This window comes from Anolis sagrei, chromosome 1, assembly GCF_037176765.1.
Source record: "Anolis sagrei isolate rAnoSag1 chromosome 1, rAnoSag1.mat, whole genome shotgun sequence".
Taxonomy (NCBI): Eukaryota; Metazoa; Chordata; class Lepidosauria; order Squamata; family Dactyloidae; genus Anolis; species Anolis sagrei.
In genome coordinates, this window is record NC_090021.1 from 251527932 (window position 1) to 251543646 (window position 15715).

The 15715-nt window shown below is 41.4% G+C and overlaps 2 protein-coding genes and 3 non-coding genes across 6 annotated transcripts; 3 read left to right on the forward strand and 2 right to left on the reverse strand.

The window, feature by feature from the left end:
- Positions 1 to 1054: 1054 nt before the first annotated feature.
- Positions 1055 to 8091, reverse strand: RPL27A (ribosomal protein L27a). Its single transcript, XM_060767268.2, has 5 exons — positions 7948 to 8091; positions 6905 to 6968; positions 3364 to 3439; positions 1976 to 2150; positions 1055 to 1222 (listed from the first exon to the last, which is right to left on the reverse strand). Exons 1-5 carry the CDS (start codon positions 8074 to 8076, stop codon positions 1094 to 1096), a joined length of 573 nt encoding a protein of 190 aa, XP_060623251.2. The 5' UTR covers positions 8077 to 8091; the 3' UTR covers positions 1055 to 1093.
- On the reverse strand, positions 3046 to 3174 carry LOC132762261 (small nucleolar RNA SNORA3/SNORA45 family). Its single transcript, XR_009630147.2, has one exon. It is a non-coding gene; the product is annotated as a small nucleolar RNA SNORA3/SNORA45 family (small nucleolar RNA).
- Positions 8092 to 9130: 1039 nt separating the features above from the next.
- LOC132770353 (INO80 complex subunit C) lies at positions 9131 to 14337 on the forward strand. 2 transcript variants are annotated; one of them, XM_060767247.2, is made up of 3 exons: positions 9132 to 9295; positions 11000 to 11104; positions 13544 to 14337. In XM_060767247.2, the coding sequence occupies exon 3, from the start codon at positions 13601 to 13603 to the stop codon at positions 14213 to 14215; it is 615 nt and encodes a 204-aa protein (XP_060623230.2). In that variant the 5' UTR covers positions 9132 to 9295; positions 11000 to 11104; positions 13544 to 13600; the 3' UTR covers positions 14216 to 14337. The 2 variants fall into 2 exon arrangements, with proteins under 2 accessions (XP_060623238.2, XP_060623230.2); XM_060767255.2 differs by lacking the exon at positions 11000 to 11104 and having other exon boundaries at positions 9131 to 9295.
- On the forward strand, positions 10518 to 10646 carry LOC132762262 (small nucleolar RNA SNORA3/SNORA45 family). Its single transcript, XR_009630148.2, has one exon. It is a non-coding gene; the product is annotated as a small nucleolar RNA SNORA3/SNORA45 family (small nucleolar RNA).
- On the forward strand, positions 11646 to 11777 carry LOC132762260 (small nucleolar RNA SNORA3/SNORA45 family). The gene has a single exon (XR_009630146.2). It is a non-coding gene; the product is annotated as a small nucleolar RNA SNORA3/SNORA45 family (small nucleolar RNA).
- Positions 14338 to 15715: the final 1378 nt, after the last annotated feature.

Here is a 15715-nt window from a genome sequence, read left to right on the forward strand (position 1 = left end):
TGCAGAAAGGTGGTTTTGGTCATTCTTTTCTCTAAAAAAATATAGCCTACAGCACCAGGTATTTGTTGGTGGCCTCTCATGCAAGTACAACTTTCCTGATCAGACTGCATCTAGTGTACCCTAAAAAAGGATCCAAAACTGGATGCAGTACTGCAGAGGTCTGGCTGGTGCAGAATATCATGGGGTTATTACTTCCCTTGACTGAGTAACCAGGCTTCTGTTACTGCAATCTAAAATAGTGGTGCTCCATCGTTGCTGGCTCATGTTCAACTTACAAGATACTCTAATACTCTTTCTAAAACAAAACTGGATACTTCTTTATCCCCATTCTATGTTGTTTGATTTTTAAAAAATCCTGCTAGCCTGGGCAAATGCGGATGGTGAAACTCACCCTTTCACAGACAGTGTGGCTGAATTTCCTTTACTCCCCCTTTTACTGGCTCGAAGGGCTTCTGGACCACAAGTACAGAGGGGAGAGGCTAATGAAGAGGCATCCCTGGTGCCTTGGAGCCTAGGTTGTGCCTTCCTCATGCCATTTTGGAGGTTCTCCATAGATGTTACATTTATCACCTTTCAAGCCACCAGGACTCTCAGGGCAGTGCAAAATTCATTTTAATTCTATCAGCTTAAATTAGAAATGTTATTTTATTCTACTTTAAATATTACACTGAGATGGAGCAGGATATGATAAAAGGTTTTCAATAAATGAGCATAGTTCAGTGATTTAAAGTAATTTGGCTGGGGCTGAAGTTCTGAACCCAAATTAGTGAATAAGAGTGGATGAATGTCAGCAGCTGAATGAAACTCTTAGTAAATGAAGAGCAGTTAACCGTTACCCTTTAAAACATTCAATTGTTTAGTTCCTGTTCCTAGCCCATGTGCAGCATATTTAAAGTTGCAGAAAATGCGACCTTCACAGAAAAGCTTGAACAATTTAAAGAGCTGAAATTCAATCTGGCATTCAGTGTCACTTTAAAGGCATGTTTTCCACCCAAAATGAAATTAACAATAAGGCTATGCGCACATTTCACACTTAAAAATAAAGCAAACTTAAAACTGTTCATGCCTGTTTATTCAAGATAAAAAAAATCTTTTATGCCACTAACACGCAGGCGCCACCAACTCCTTTGATTTTCTCTTCTGCTCTTCTACTGAAAAATTTTGCTTTCACAATTACAGGCTGTTTTGGCAGCTTCCCCTTGCCCAGGACTTTGTAATAACCCTAAAAAGAGAAGGCAGTGTTAATACAAGTTCTACAACAATACACTCTGTTTCTTGAAGCTGATATATGTCGTGTTCTAAATACAGCGAATTGACAAAGGATTTGGAAGTACTCTATATCAATTCTGTCCTCATAACTATTTAGTGAGACTTATAAACCAATGTTTGGAAATATGTTTTCCATGAAAGTTAAGGGACAACTTTACTGAATTTTATCCAGTCCATAGTATTACTATGTTGGCTCCACTTCTTAACACTTGCAGTAACATCAGCACTTGTGAGGAATACTAACATCTGCCAACAACCAAAAAAGGTTACACACATGTCTGAAGTCACTAAGGGTGTCAGTCACTGAATCGCACAAATGTAGAGTGCCTTCTTGGTTGAGCAAAAAGAAATTACATGGACATGAAACTTGAGTAATACTGTATGTTCTAAGAGAAATGTACATAATTTGGTCTCCATCTCTAGGATAGTAAAACAGGTTTCAATATTGTTCCTTGCACAGTGAGTCGGGCTGTATGGTTCTTATAGTCTCTTACAACTCTTATGATTCTAAGAAAAATAGCATAGCTCTCATCTGAACATATATTAAATTTCAGCAATTTTTGCTGAATATTTCTATTTAAAACATCTTCAGTGATCAAGTTCATGCTTGATCTCTGAAGACTCGGCATCAAGATACTAGACAACTAAATGTTTTCTGTAATAATTTATAGAATCAAAATAGACAGCAAGAATTCATGACACTTACTGCGCGCACAACATCAATCACTGGAGCCAATCCTGCTGGATTCTTGGCATAATTGAGCCTGGTCTGCTCACTAACCAGTGTCCAGAGCTTATCCAAGTTCAGTGTGGGGCAGAAGTGCTGATTTTTTTTCAGATGGTAATGTCTCATGCCAACTTTTCCAAAATAACCAGGATGACTGAGGGGAAAAAATCATAAGTAAAGTCATGGTCTGAATAATCTCAAAATGTACCTGTATCACTACCTAGCCAGAGATCACAAAAGGAATGAACATTGTATATTTGATAGCATAAATTTATCTTGGAAAGCAGTATCAAGTTGGTGACCTCAGATTTATTACTGTTTGCCTAGGTGCTTCATGAGGTACATGCACACTGCTATTTGTTCTTGTTTTTTTCCTTGATATTAATTCCATTTTGACTGTGACTGCCACATGGACATAGAAATCCATAGCAGTCAGTGGAAATAAAATGAGCACAGCATTTTGCTTTGTTCATATATAAGGGTAAATCCAATTTCCACTGGCAGATCTTGTATTTCTTCTCATCCTTTCAAAAATGCCTCCAAAAGGATACCCAGCACTTCTGACCTAGTTTTGGAAGGTGCTGTGAGCCCAAAATGGTGATGGGCAACTGTAGCCCTATCCACCTTTCCAGTTATGCTGAATACCATCATTTTCAGTTGAAATCCACTACTGGATCATGCCTGACTGTAATAAAATCTACCTTTTAAAAGTCTGTGATCATTAACTAGAGCAAGCCTGCACGTCTAATTATGCTACAATCTACTGAGAGTCTGTGATAAGGGCTACAGAGAACCTCCTAAAATATTATATTGTCATATAAATAATTTTCAATAATTTTAACATTAAAGTATTTTTGTTAGTGTATTTTTTCCAGAATGCTACTGACAGTCTGCTGAGATCCTTTTTATTTGTTTTAAACTCTACAATTAATCTGCATTTCCTCCCAATAATTCTAGCAGATCACTGCACTTGTTAGAAATCTCAAGCGCTGACCTGTTTTCAAAATACGAAGAACTATTATCCTTGTCCTCCTGATCCCCATTTGAGACACTGTTGCTAACCAGGCAACTGACTGGACTACGGAGGACAGTCAGTGAATAAAGGTTAGCTGTTTCTCTCCGAGTACTATAGCACACCAAGATAACTGGCAATACCTAGATGTGACTCTAGCCTCGGCAATTTGTGCATGTAGTTTCATGTCAAGCTTTATATGAGAGCTGCAGTCTTAAAATAAATCAATCCCACTAACTGAAATTCACGAGATAAATTGTACAATGTCCCACACCATAAACAAAATAATGTAGTTGCTGTATTGAACAGTATTACAACATCTATCACAACTAAATAACAAGAAAAATAAGCTTACTATTTGTCAAAATTGATCCTGTGGTGGTGCATACCCCCAGCATTACCTCGGCCTCCAGGATGTTTCCTGTGTTTTCCTACGAGAAGTGAAATTCAATTTAAGAAAGCAAAGCAAACCAACATACCTACATTTTCTCTTAATACAGATACATATTGCCCTCACAGCAGGCGTGATTAAAAGCAATATCAAACTGAACACTTCCCAGTTTAAATATAGTTTGCAGGTACGGGCAATAAAAATCCTTTTTAGAAAAGCTTTCCATGCACTACTCCACCTATCCACCACACTCCCAGTCCTATGTCTGGTTGGAAATTGTTGTTTTGAGCTGGGAAATAGGACTTTGTCCTAGTTATTTCTAATGTATTTGCATGTGTTCATCTATTAAAAGCAAGTTAAACAGCAACTGCTTCCAAAATTCTTAACAGAGTATGCACAAACAACAAGACAAAGAGAGAGAAAACAGATTTCTATGTTTGATCAAAAATTTGTAAATTATAAGAACGCATTTTGGGCAAAACTTTCAGGCGGTTTGCAGACAATTTAAAAAGTTTCCATTTGCTTATGCAAGGCTTACTGGACTTGGCTGTTTCTTTTTAAATGGGCAGATTTTTATTCTTGAATAAAAAGTATATGAAAATGCCTGTCTTTGTGGTGTAGGCACATTTCTGTATTCTTTACATGTTATTTTTGCCTCTGGCACAAAATCAGCTGTGAATAAAGCAATGCCCAGGAACACATCTAATATGCCTATCTTAACAAAACGTTCCTATACATTTAGTTAGTGTACTGATATTTTGTGCTGGTCATCAACCGTAATAAATTATTATTATTATTATTATTATTATTAACTTTATTTGTACCCCGCTAGCATCTCCCGCAGGACTCGATGCGGCTTACACAGGCCGAAGCCTCAAAACACAATACAACAAAACATAACACAATAATACACAAAGCAGATCAAAACAGTTAAGCAAAATAACAACAATAACTACATCAAGACACTATTAAAACTGGTTCGGCCAGCGCAATGGGGTACAGGGGTTAAAGTGCTGAAATGGCAGGAGGAACATAGGATTAAAGGTGCGGTGTGCAGTAACATCGGTTGTGCTAAAGTGCTTCTAGGACTTGGGATGGGGGATTCCTAATCTGAGAAGGCACATCGGAACAGCCAGGTTTTTAGGTTCCTTCTGAAAACTGCTAAAGTAGGGGCCTGTCGGAGATCTTTTGGAAGGGCATTCCAAAGTCGGGGGGCCGCCACAGAGAAGGCCCTGTCCCGTGTCCCCACCAAGCGCGCTTGCGACGTGGGTGGGATCACGAGCAGGGCCTCCCCAGATGATCGGAGTGAGCGTGTGGGTTCGTAGATGGAGATGCGGTCACGCAGGTAGGGTGGTCCCAAACCGTTCAGGGCTTTGTAGGTGAGCACCTGCACCTTGAATTGGGCTCGGAAAATAAATGGCAGCCAGTGGAGCTCCTTAAACAGAGGGGTAGACCTCTCTTGATAATGAGCCCCGGTTAGCATCCTGGCTGCTGCACGCTGGACCAATTGAAGTTTCCGAGCTGTCTTCAAGGGCAGCCCCACGTAGAGCGCATTGCAGTAATCCATTCTAGAGGTGACCAAGGCGTGGACCACCCCGGCCAGATCTGCCTTCATGAGGTACGGTCGCAGGTGGCGCACAAGTCTCAATTGTGCAAAGGCCCTCCCGGATACCGCCGACACCTGAGCCTCAAGTGTGAGCGAAGAATCCAAGAGGACACCCAAACTGCGGACCTGTGGCTTCAGGAGGAGTGTAACCCCGTCCAACACAGGTTGCCACCCTATACCCCGATCCGGTTTACGATCGACCAGGAGGACCTCTGTCTTGTCGGGATTGATCTTCAGCTTGTTCTTCCTCATCCAGATAGACACAGCGGCCAGGCAGTCGTCCAGCACCCGAGAAGCCTCCTTGGAATTAGGTGGAAGAGTAGAGTTGTGTGTCATCCGCATAAAGATGGCACCCAACTCCAAAACTCCGGATGACCTCTCCCAGCGGTTTCATGTAGATGTTGAAAAGCATGGGCGACAAAATAGAGCCTTGTGGGACCCCACAGGTCAAAGGCCAGGGGTCAGAGCAGGCGTCTCCCAGCTTCACCATCTGGGTTCGTCCCTCCAGGAAGGACCGGAGCCACGACAAAACCGCGCCCCCAAGGCCCATCCCAGAGAGACGACCCAGAAGGATACCATGATCGATGGTATCGAAAGCCGCTGAGATGTCCAAGAGAACCAGCAGAGTCACTCTCCCCCGTCCAGCTCTCTGCGGAGGTCATCCACCAAGGCGACCAAGGCTGTCTCGGTGCCATGACCAGGCCTGAAACCAGACTGTGACTGGTCTAGGTAGTTGGTATCGTCTAAAAAGCTCTGGAGCTGGGAGGCGACCACCCGCTCCAGCACCTTACCCAGAAAAGGGAGGTTGGAGATTGGCCTGTAATTACTCAGCACCGTGGAGTCAAGGGAAGCTTTTTTGAGGAGTGGACGAACCACAGCCTGTTTCAGATTAGATGGAAAAATCCCTTGCTCCAACGATGCATTGACAATCAACACAAACCAATCAACCAACCCCTCCCTGGCTGATTTAATGAGCCAAGATGGGCATGGGTCTAGAGGTGAGGTGGTCGCCCTCACAGTCCCAAGAACCTCCTCTACGGTTTCAGGAAGAACAAGCCTAAAAGAATCCCACAAAGATGGACAAGCAGGTGCCTCCGTCACCTCTTCTGGCACTGCGATGGAATTGGAGTCGAGCTCGAGGCGTATCTGAGCGACTTTACCTGCAAAATGGTGTGCGAAATCGCGACACCGAGCTGCTGGGTCATCAGTGACCTCCTCCACCACAGGTGGGTGGAGGAGTTCCCCCACGACCCGAAACAGCTCCGATGATCTGTTTGCTACAGACGCTATACGGGTGGTCATGAATAAATAAATATATAGTGTACTGATAGAACAGAAGATTAAAAATTCCATTATTTCCTCCTCCCCAATAACAATTACTTCAAACCTCTTTTGAAGACAGAGCGAGGGAGAGAAACCACATTTGTGAAGATAACATGGTTTTTGTTTTCCAATGGGGAAACCATTTATCCATTTGCTCCTTTAACAATGGATCTTGGTTGATTACATAAGCATAAAGCTGATCTATAAATTTCATAGCTAGGCTATAGTACATTACATTGTATGTTTCATTGTATTGTCAAACCAATTTTTTGTGTGTGTGTGTCAGGAGCAAAGAGAAATTGCAAGTTGCTTCTGGTGTGAGGGAACTGGCTATCTGCAAAAACATTGCTCAGGGGATGCCTGGATGTTTTGATGTTTTACCATCCTTGTGGAAGGTTTGTTTCATGTCCCCGTGTGGGGAGCTGACAAGAGGGTGCTCATCCGCGCTCTCCCTGGATTCGAACCTGTCCATCATCAGTCTTGCTCGCATAAGGGTTTAACCCATTGTGCCACTGGGGGCTCAAACCATTTCCATAGAATCAACATTCCCAGAAATACAAAATCCCCAGCACTTACCAATGCGGCCATGGCCGTGACTGACATGGCCTCTAAGTTTCCTGGTCTTCCTCAGCCTGGAAGGCTTAAAAGACAAGACTTGTGTGAAAAAAAGTTTTACATGAGAAAAACACACATTATACAATAGTTATTGACATTACACTACTTTATAGATATGATATCTAAATATTTAAATAATTTAAGCACACCATCCTCCTTCAAATGTGTTCAGCCTCTTCATCTGCTACCCATTCCTTGGGCCAATTTCTAAACATATTTGTTTCCTTGCTATGGACTTTTATTTATACTTTATTTATACTTTAAAAGGAAACATAAATTATGTTTTGCTATATGAGACCAGTTTCTGCAAGAATGCTTCTTTCCACCCTTAAGCTTCTACCACCATATTAACTTAAAACTTTAGTGGAATATTTTGAAGTGCAGTTTATTTATCCAAAAACAAAAAGAGACAACTCAAGTGACTAAGAGACTGCAAATGTAAGAGTTCTAGGCGTGATTTTTTTTTAGGTTTCATTCTCTGCATGTCTGAAATGAATTGAAAGCACACAACAACAATCCTATTTCATCAGCCAAAAGCAAGCCCACACTTCCCATTGAAATACGAATAAGTTTATATTTGTTAATTTTGTTCTTCATTTTAATTATTGTAAACTTGTAAACTTGCAAATTATTGTAAACTTGCAAACAACCTTGCCGAAGAATCATAGAGTATTGTATCAAATCCATGCAGTTTGACCCTACTTTAATTGCCACGGATTAAGGGTATAGAATCCTAGGGTTTGTAGTTTGGTGGGGAACCAGCAATCTTTGCCAGAGAAGGCTATAGCCCAAGCCTGGCCAAACGTGGGCCCTCCGGGTGTTTTGGACTTCAACTCCCACCATTCCTCACAGCCTCAGGCCCCTTCCTTTCCCCCCTCAGCCGCCTAAGCAGCTCCCAGGAGTCTATGGGCATTGAAAAGTGTGCCCTACACGGTTCTCCTGCAGCACAGGACAGCCCCAACTCCCAAGGCTGTCTCCTCCCGCCACGCCGCCCTTGTACCTACCATCTTGCCCAGCCACGGGGAAAGAGGAAAAGGAAGGCCCTCTTCGCGAGATCTCACAAAGCGCCCTGAAACCTCGCGATATCTCGAGCACGAGGAGGAGGATGCGGGGACAGAGATCACGCCTCTCATTTCCGGGTCTTCTTCAGATCGCCCGGCGTGGGGCAAATTTCAGGGACTCACTTTGGTCACATTGTTGTCGCTCTTAGCAAGCAAAGCCGTTCCAACCCTGATCAGTACTTGGATGGGAAACCAGGTATTGTAAGCAATATATCCGAAGGAGGAAACTTGCAAACGACCTTGCCGAAGAATCAGAGTTGGAAGAGACCTCATGGGCCATCCAGTCCAACCCCCTGCCAAGAAGCAGGAAAATTGCATTCAAAGCACCTCTGACAGATGGCCATCCAGCCTCTGTTTAAAAGCTTCCAAAGAAGGAGCCTCCACCACACTCTGGGGCAGAGAGTTCCACTCCTGAACGGCTCTCACAGTCAGGAAGTACTGCCTCATGTTCAGATGGAATCTCCTCTCTTGTAGTTTGAAGCCATTGTTCCACTTTCTAGTCTCCAGGGCAGCAGAAAACAAGCTTGCTCCCTCCTCCCTGTGACTTCCCCTCACATATTTATTCATGGCTATCATGTCTCAAGCTAAAAATGCCCAGCTCTTTAAGCCGCTCCTCATAGGGCTTGTTCTCCAGACCCTTGATCGTTTTAGTCGCCCTCTGGACACATTCCAGCTTGTCAATATCTCTCTTCAATTGTGGTGCCCAGAATTGGACACAATATTCCATGTGTGGTCTGACCAAGGCAGAATAGAGCTCCCCAAGGCATGGGGAGCATGACTTCCTCTGAAGTTTATGGGGCTGACGAGCAACTTGGAGGCATTTACGCTGTCGTTGAGGGAATACAATCCTGACTAATGCTCATGTTTAAAAGCTGAAACTTAGCTATCGGTAGTATAAAGTAGACGAATTCAAAAACTGGTCTTGCTAGGTTTTGGACTCCAGCTCCCAGAATTCCTTAACATTGACCAAAGAAGCTGAGGCTTCTGGGAATTGAAGTCCAACAACAGGAAAGACTCGTTTGGGGATCCCTTTCTGACTGAGCATGCGCAGAGTGACGCCAACTACTTTCTGTAAGAGGAGGAGGAGGAGTTGTGCACCAGCACTTCCGGCACGAAACTGTAGCCAGGAAGGGGGAGGGATCACCAAGATGGCGGCCTACAGCAGTTCGTTCTTGCAACCGGAAATTCAGCCGTCACCTCCGGTTCCAGTCAAATCCCCGCCCTTCAGGAACATTCTGAAAGGTTCTCCAACTTCCCTTTTCCTTCTGTCCTTTCTCTTCCTGCGGGGAAGGTGAGCACGAGGGAGCGGCCTTTGAAATGTGTAAACTATTACACCCTATGTAACAATATTTGAAATTTTTTTTCTGTTCCTAGTTTGAAAGTCTTATTTCTTGCTTAATTGTGCGGTACTTACTTTGAAAGTCATTGTTATACTCCAGAAACGTAGTTTTTGTGGCTGCCACAAACTATGTTGAATTGGTTGAGACTCGTATTCATTGAAAAACTATAGCAAAATGTGCTGCAGGATGTCCCGCAAAAACAAAAGTTTTTGTGTTTTAATAAACCTTTTCCATGTCAACTGGGAAATGATGTTTTGAACCCAGGAACAAAAATTACGTTCTCATCACTGATTCTAGTGATGAGATCTGATGGATTTGTTATATTGACGTGTTGATACATTGTTGTATTGATGTTTACTGTTTAATTAACTGTTATGTGATTGCTTTTAAATACCCAATAACCTTGTACTTTGTATACTGAAACTGTTGCTGTTAACCACTCCGAGTCGCCTAAGGGCTGAGAGGAGCGGTATACAAATAAAGTAAATAAATAAATAAATACATTACATAGTATGATCAGATAATGGTGAGATTGTTATTCATGAGGGCAAGTCTTCATCTTGGGTAGTTAACTAAGCACTTGGAGGAACTTTAATATTTTTTCCCCAGTTTTGTGCAAAAGACAGAAGGAAAAGATTAAAAAAGAAAAAATATTTCTGCTTTTCTAATATTTTGTAGCCTTAGCGTCACATTCTGATGTTGAAAAAAACATGGAGATCCAGGAAACATTTCTGAAGGTGCTCAAGCTGCAAGAGGCTGGAGAAGCACCTGTCTTCTATTCCAGATTCAGAGCATATCTACACTGTAGAACAGTGTTTCTCAACTTGTGGGTCCCCAGATGCTTTGGCCTTCAACTCCCAGAAATCCTAACGGCTCATAAACTGGCTGGGATTTCTGGGAGTTGTAGGCCAAAACACCTGGGGACCCACAGGTTGAGAACCAGTGCTGTAGAATCAGTGCAGTTTGGCACCACTTTTAACAGCCATGATTCTTTGCCAAAAAATGCTGGTGCTTCTGCAAATTAGAACTCCCTGGATTCTACAGCATTGAGCCACAGCAGTTAAAGTGGTTCCAAACTGCATCAGTTCTACAGTGTAACTGCAGCCTCAGTTCAGCAGATCTCAAAAGTAACCCATGCCCTGAATCAGTAGTCAAAACTTCTTAACTCCAATAAACGAGACAAGAGTCACATCTCAGTGTAGTCTGTCATTGTGGTGTGCTATGGTACTCGGAGAGTGACGACTGACTTTTCTTCACTGGCTGTTTTACTTGTTACAGCCAGTCACCCGGTTAGTGACAGAAGGCCTGCACTTGGTGGAAAAGCCAGAGTGTTCATAATGATCTTTAGTCATCTTAGTCATGAAATCTTATAAAAAAAATTAGTAGGGCTTTCCCTGCTGTTGTTTTCCTCATGTTGCATGGCTCTATTGGCAATCTACACTGAACGTAAAGGTCTTTTGTCCCCTCTGGCATACTGTTCTGCTCATTTTGAAAGTTTTATAAATTGATTAAATACAGGTTTAACTTGCTTAATTTTTAAAAGATGAACGACATCTTGTGGTAAGTTAAACTGATTGCATTTATATACACTGAAATGAGGTTTCAGCATTTTGAAGAATTTCTGTACATATTTGCATTGCTTGTGTTACTTTTAGGCAAACAGATGAAATATCTTGAAGATCACAATATTGGAAGAGCATAATACAACTAATCAGTTATGCTGAGACAATTCAGTGGCACGCCAGGAGCACATTTGCCCGGTCAGTAGAACCCCAATATAACCTCCATTTTTATATTAAGAGTGAACATTTTTACCTTTTCATTTTTAGTGGAAGCAAACAATGATATGCTGAATGTATTGTCGAAGGCTTTCATGGCCAGAATTATCAGGTTGTTTTAGGTTTTTCAGGCTATATGGCCATGTTCTAGAACAGTGATTCTCAACCTGTGGGTCCCCATTTTTTTGGCCTTCAGCTCACAGAAATCCTAATAAACTGGCTGGGATTTCTGGGAGTTGTAGGCCAAAACACCTGGGGACCCACAGGTTGAGAACCACGGTTCAATTTATTTATTTATTGTTTATTTATTTATTATATTTCTATCCCGCCCTTCTTCCCTCACAACCTCTGAGGATACCTGCCATAGATGCAGGCGAAACATCAGGAGAGAATGCTTCTAGAACATGGCCATATAGCCCGAAAAACCTACCACAACCCAATGACATGTTGCCTAACATATCACATTACTTTGAATAGAATGTAACTATTATGATGCAAGTCTGTGTGATTGAGGATCCTATATACCGAGACTAGAGTCACATTTAGATGTTACCCATCATCGGAGTGTGCTATAGTCCTCGGAGAGAAATCGCTGGCCTTTATTCACTGACTAGGTTATTCAGTAGCAGAGTCAGTCACCCGGTTAGCCACAAGCCTTCACATCAGTCTTCCTGAACCTCCAATGGTGTCAAGAGGCAAAATAGCCCCAGATCACATTGCTCATGCTCTTAAAAGGAAGGCAAACAAGGACAAACACAGGTGCTCTTTTTAAAAAAACTATGCTGATTAATAAAAACTTCAAGAATATTGTTGAAATATTATTTAATATAATCTACACAAGTACTGCACTGTTTCTTATTGCTTAGTAAAGGCAGCAATTTAGAATGAGATCCAGTTTGTGTGAATGACAGTGGATTGGCCTGGACTATGATTTCAAACCTGCATGATTTTTAACAATGTTTTAGTCATTTTGAAGCATTAACGAATTGTTTTAATTGCTTTTATCATTTATTACTGTTGTTGGCATTGAATAAATGCCTGTTGTGAAGCCCCTCTGGGGGTGAGAAGGACAGGATACAAATATGTGAAATAAATAAAATAAATTAGCCATTCTGTTTATTTTGGAAATGTAGGTCAGAAAGACTTGTAAATTGAAGCAAAAGGCAATACCAGATAAACAGTATTGGTGAGCAGATGAATAAAAAATCTCTATAAAGTTGTTGTTGTTGTTGTTGTTGTTACACCAAACTGTGCTTGAAATTAAGTTTAATGAGCTCCTCTTGTTGAAGTTGTATATTTGTTAAATTCAGGCTGAATTATTCTAAACAAGATTAAAATGTATGGACAGTATTCCACTGTCCTCCAAGTTTTTTCTTTGTTACACATTTTAAAGGGGCAATATTGACAACTGGATTTTTGCCTTACCAAATTCCTTACGGTTGTGATTCTCAACCTGTGGGTTCCCAGGTGTTTTGGCCTACAACTCTCAGCGATGCCAGCCAGTTTACCAGCTGTTAGGATTTCTGGGAGACCAACAGGTTGAGAACCACTGCCTTACAATGACTAAATCATTAAGTGCTCTATGTAAATCTGTCCTTACCTATTAATATTGTCAAGAATCATTGTAAAAAACTGTAACATTTAGATAGATTTCCAGAAGCTGTTTTTGTATGTACATCAATTTCAGTTTTTGTCTGTAAAGTCCTGTAAAAATTGGCAAAGTGCAACCTTCCAGATACTATTCATCTTCACTTCTCACCATCCTCTACTCTTGTCTATAAATAGAAGTTTTTTGTCTTAACATTTGGAGAAACTCATGCCACATTTTGATTCTGAAAAAGCTGGGGGTGGTGATGGCCGACGGGGATCTCTGGTATGGGTGGTCCATGAGGTCATGAAGAGTCGGAAGTGACTGAACAAGTCAACAACAACAACATGCCACATTTTTGCCACATCTTTAAAAACTAATTATTAAGCAATGAATACATTGTTTTTGCAACAAAGCTTTTGAGATTTGTCACTTGATTGAAAATGTAACAATATTGTGCTAATCCTAGAACTTCTGTGGATGGCATCTGAAAACCTCTGATTTCACTTTTCAAAATCTCTTATAGTGTTTCCAAATACTTCTTGACATTGAGCCTGGAGTCACACGTTGATTGTTTTAAAATGCTATAGCTCTTACAAAAAGGCATTTTGTGTGTTATTAACAGTTTTAATGCTCTTGCAGTGGTAGATAGTACAGTTTCATAAGACTAAGCAATTTGTTCTATCTGGTATCTGAAAAGTTAACTTGATTTAGACAGCTAAAAGTAATTAAAACAGAGCAGAGAAGCTTAAATGTGTTTAATTATAGGCTAGCGATTTGTGCACTGCTAGATAAGCATAACAATATCTCTTCCCCCCTTTTTTTTTCATCAGGTGTGAATTACCTGTAAAGGAATAGAAGAAAGAATAATCTGGGAAACCACTGTTATTATGGCAACCTTAAATCCTGCTGCTATTTCTCCATCAACCACACAGATACCACCAAGCCCCTTGCCTGCCGCCCCTCCTGGTACAGGAGCTTCAGTGGCGCGTGGTAAAAAGCGGCCCTCCAGTCCTGGGAATGGCAGCTCCAGTAAGAAAAAACGGTTAACAGTGTTAGGTGGTGGTGGAAGTTTCTTTCAGAGCACAAGTACAGAGACAACAAATGAAAATAAAACATTGAACACTGATTCCAGCACAGCACCAGTAGAGACTACTAGCAAACCATTGCCATTTAAAGTTCCAAGCTTTACTCATTCTGGCATTGGTGGAGCTGCAGCTGGTAAAAAGAACAGAACCTGGAAAAATCTGAAGCAAATCCTTGCATCAGAAAGGACGTTGCCATGGCAGGTTGATGATCCAAACTACTTCAGTATTGATGCTCCACCTTCTTTTAAACCACACAAAAAATACTCTGATATTTCAGGGCTTCCTGCAAATTATACTGATCCACAGAGCAAACTGCGATTTAGTACCACAGAGGAATTTGCCTACATTCGAATGCTTCCTTCAGATGTTGTTATGGGTTATCTCACTCTCAGAAAAGCAGCAAATGTTGTTACCTAAGGGGAAAAGCTTTCACCTGACTTGAAATGGTAGGAAACATATTTCCAGTGGCATTGTATGTGTGTGTGTAATGTATGTGAATGTGTGTCCCTGGCAGCTTAATAAAAGGTGTATACAAAATACTCAACTGTTCCTTTCCCAATTCATTTAATTTCTTCTATTTATATAGAATTTTTGAGATAATATTTCTTAACTTGCTTTGACAGTCACTGCTGTAACAGCATTGCTTTAACTTGTTCCCGTTGATATATTCATATGGCTAACAATATCCATGCAACTTTCTCTTCCTTTTGTACAATACCTCAACAGGGCAAGCTCACGTGTCATTAAAATGTCCACCTTTTTAAAGTCTACAACAGGCAAGAGCTTACATAGGAGGCTGTCTTCAAGTTGAGGTTCTGTTACCTGCATGCAGTTGTGGTCTTTTCCACAGACTGGCTCCTGAGAAATTTCAATTACCTTTTCCTGTAGATACTCATGTATTAGCTGATCCCATGTATAAGTCATGGGCAAGTTTTGGGGCCAAAATTGCAGAATTTGATATGACCCATTCTGCAAGGGGTAAATTACCACTACAGTGCCATTACAGGAGGTCAAGCATCTCTCGAAAGGAAAAGTTGTTCAGGTAGAGGCTAATGACCTCTACCTGCCAGCAAACACCTTTACAGGAAGTTTACAGGGTGACTTTCCTCAGGTTGTTTCCAAATGAAAGGCCTTAGAGAGGTCCCTCTTCCATCTAATTCAGCTGTTCAGTAATCACCCCCCCCCCCCCCCCAAATCCTGTTCCCTTTTGTAGGAGCTTTGGCCAATGCTGTGCAGCCTAGCTGGCTTGACTGACATTTTAGTGACTTTAAAAGAAATTTTAAAGTAGCATTACATGTAGTTACAAAGTAAAAAGCTAAGGGGAACAAACACCTGGCTGTGGTTGGGGCCAACACTGTCCAGGTGATTGATTTGGTGGTATGCTGGCAGAAGACAGGCCACGTTGTGCAAGTATGTTTTCTCCACAGTTGAGTGCTCTGTGTATTTCCCCCCATTTTCCTCTCCCCATATAAAATTGGGTTATAAATAATACAAATAAGTTATATTTATCTTTTAGATGTATATTGTGTCCATTTTATTGGACTAATATCCAGTTTGTGAGTTGCTAGGGAAAATATGTCAAACTTTTGAAATTCTGAAAACACCCAAGAGAAACTAAAATAGGTTAGCTGCCCTCTAGGCCATGGTAAAAATGACTGTGCCAGGTCTTTTTCTTGCTGTTTTCTCAAAGACTGAAAGAGGTAAAAAGTAGTTTTAGCAACGTGTCTCCTCACCCCAGACATCATGGGGGAAGTTTCTGATTCCCAGCCCCTCTTTTTCTCAGAAAAATATCTGAAAGCCATTTTCCAGGCTGTGGAAGATATGTGCTGGCATTCAGGTGGGGAAATGCCCAGAAGGAGGTGCAGGTGGGGAGATTAACAACTTGGTGGCCAAAATTCAAGAAATATATCGACAAGC

Bases quoted from the DNA above. Each gene is read 5' to 3' on its own strand.
- LOC132770353 (XM_060767255.2), top strand. From the start codon at position 13,601: ATGGCAACCTTAAATCCTGCTGCTATTTCTCCATCAACCACACAGATA.
- RPL27A (XM_060767268.2), bottom strand. From the start codon at position 8,076: ATGAGAGGCGTGATCTCTGTCCCCGCATCCTCCTCCTCGTGCTCGAGA. The intron at 6,969-7,947 runs GTAGGTACAAGG...TTGTCTTTTAAG, and splicing joins CCCCGTGGCTGGGCAAGATG to CCTTCCAGGCTGAGGAAGAC. The intron at 1,223-1,975 runs GTAAGTGTCATG...TTCTCTTTTTAG, and splicing joins TGATTGATGTTGTGCGCGCA to GGTTATTACAAAGTCCTGGG.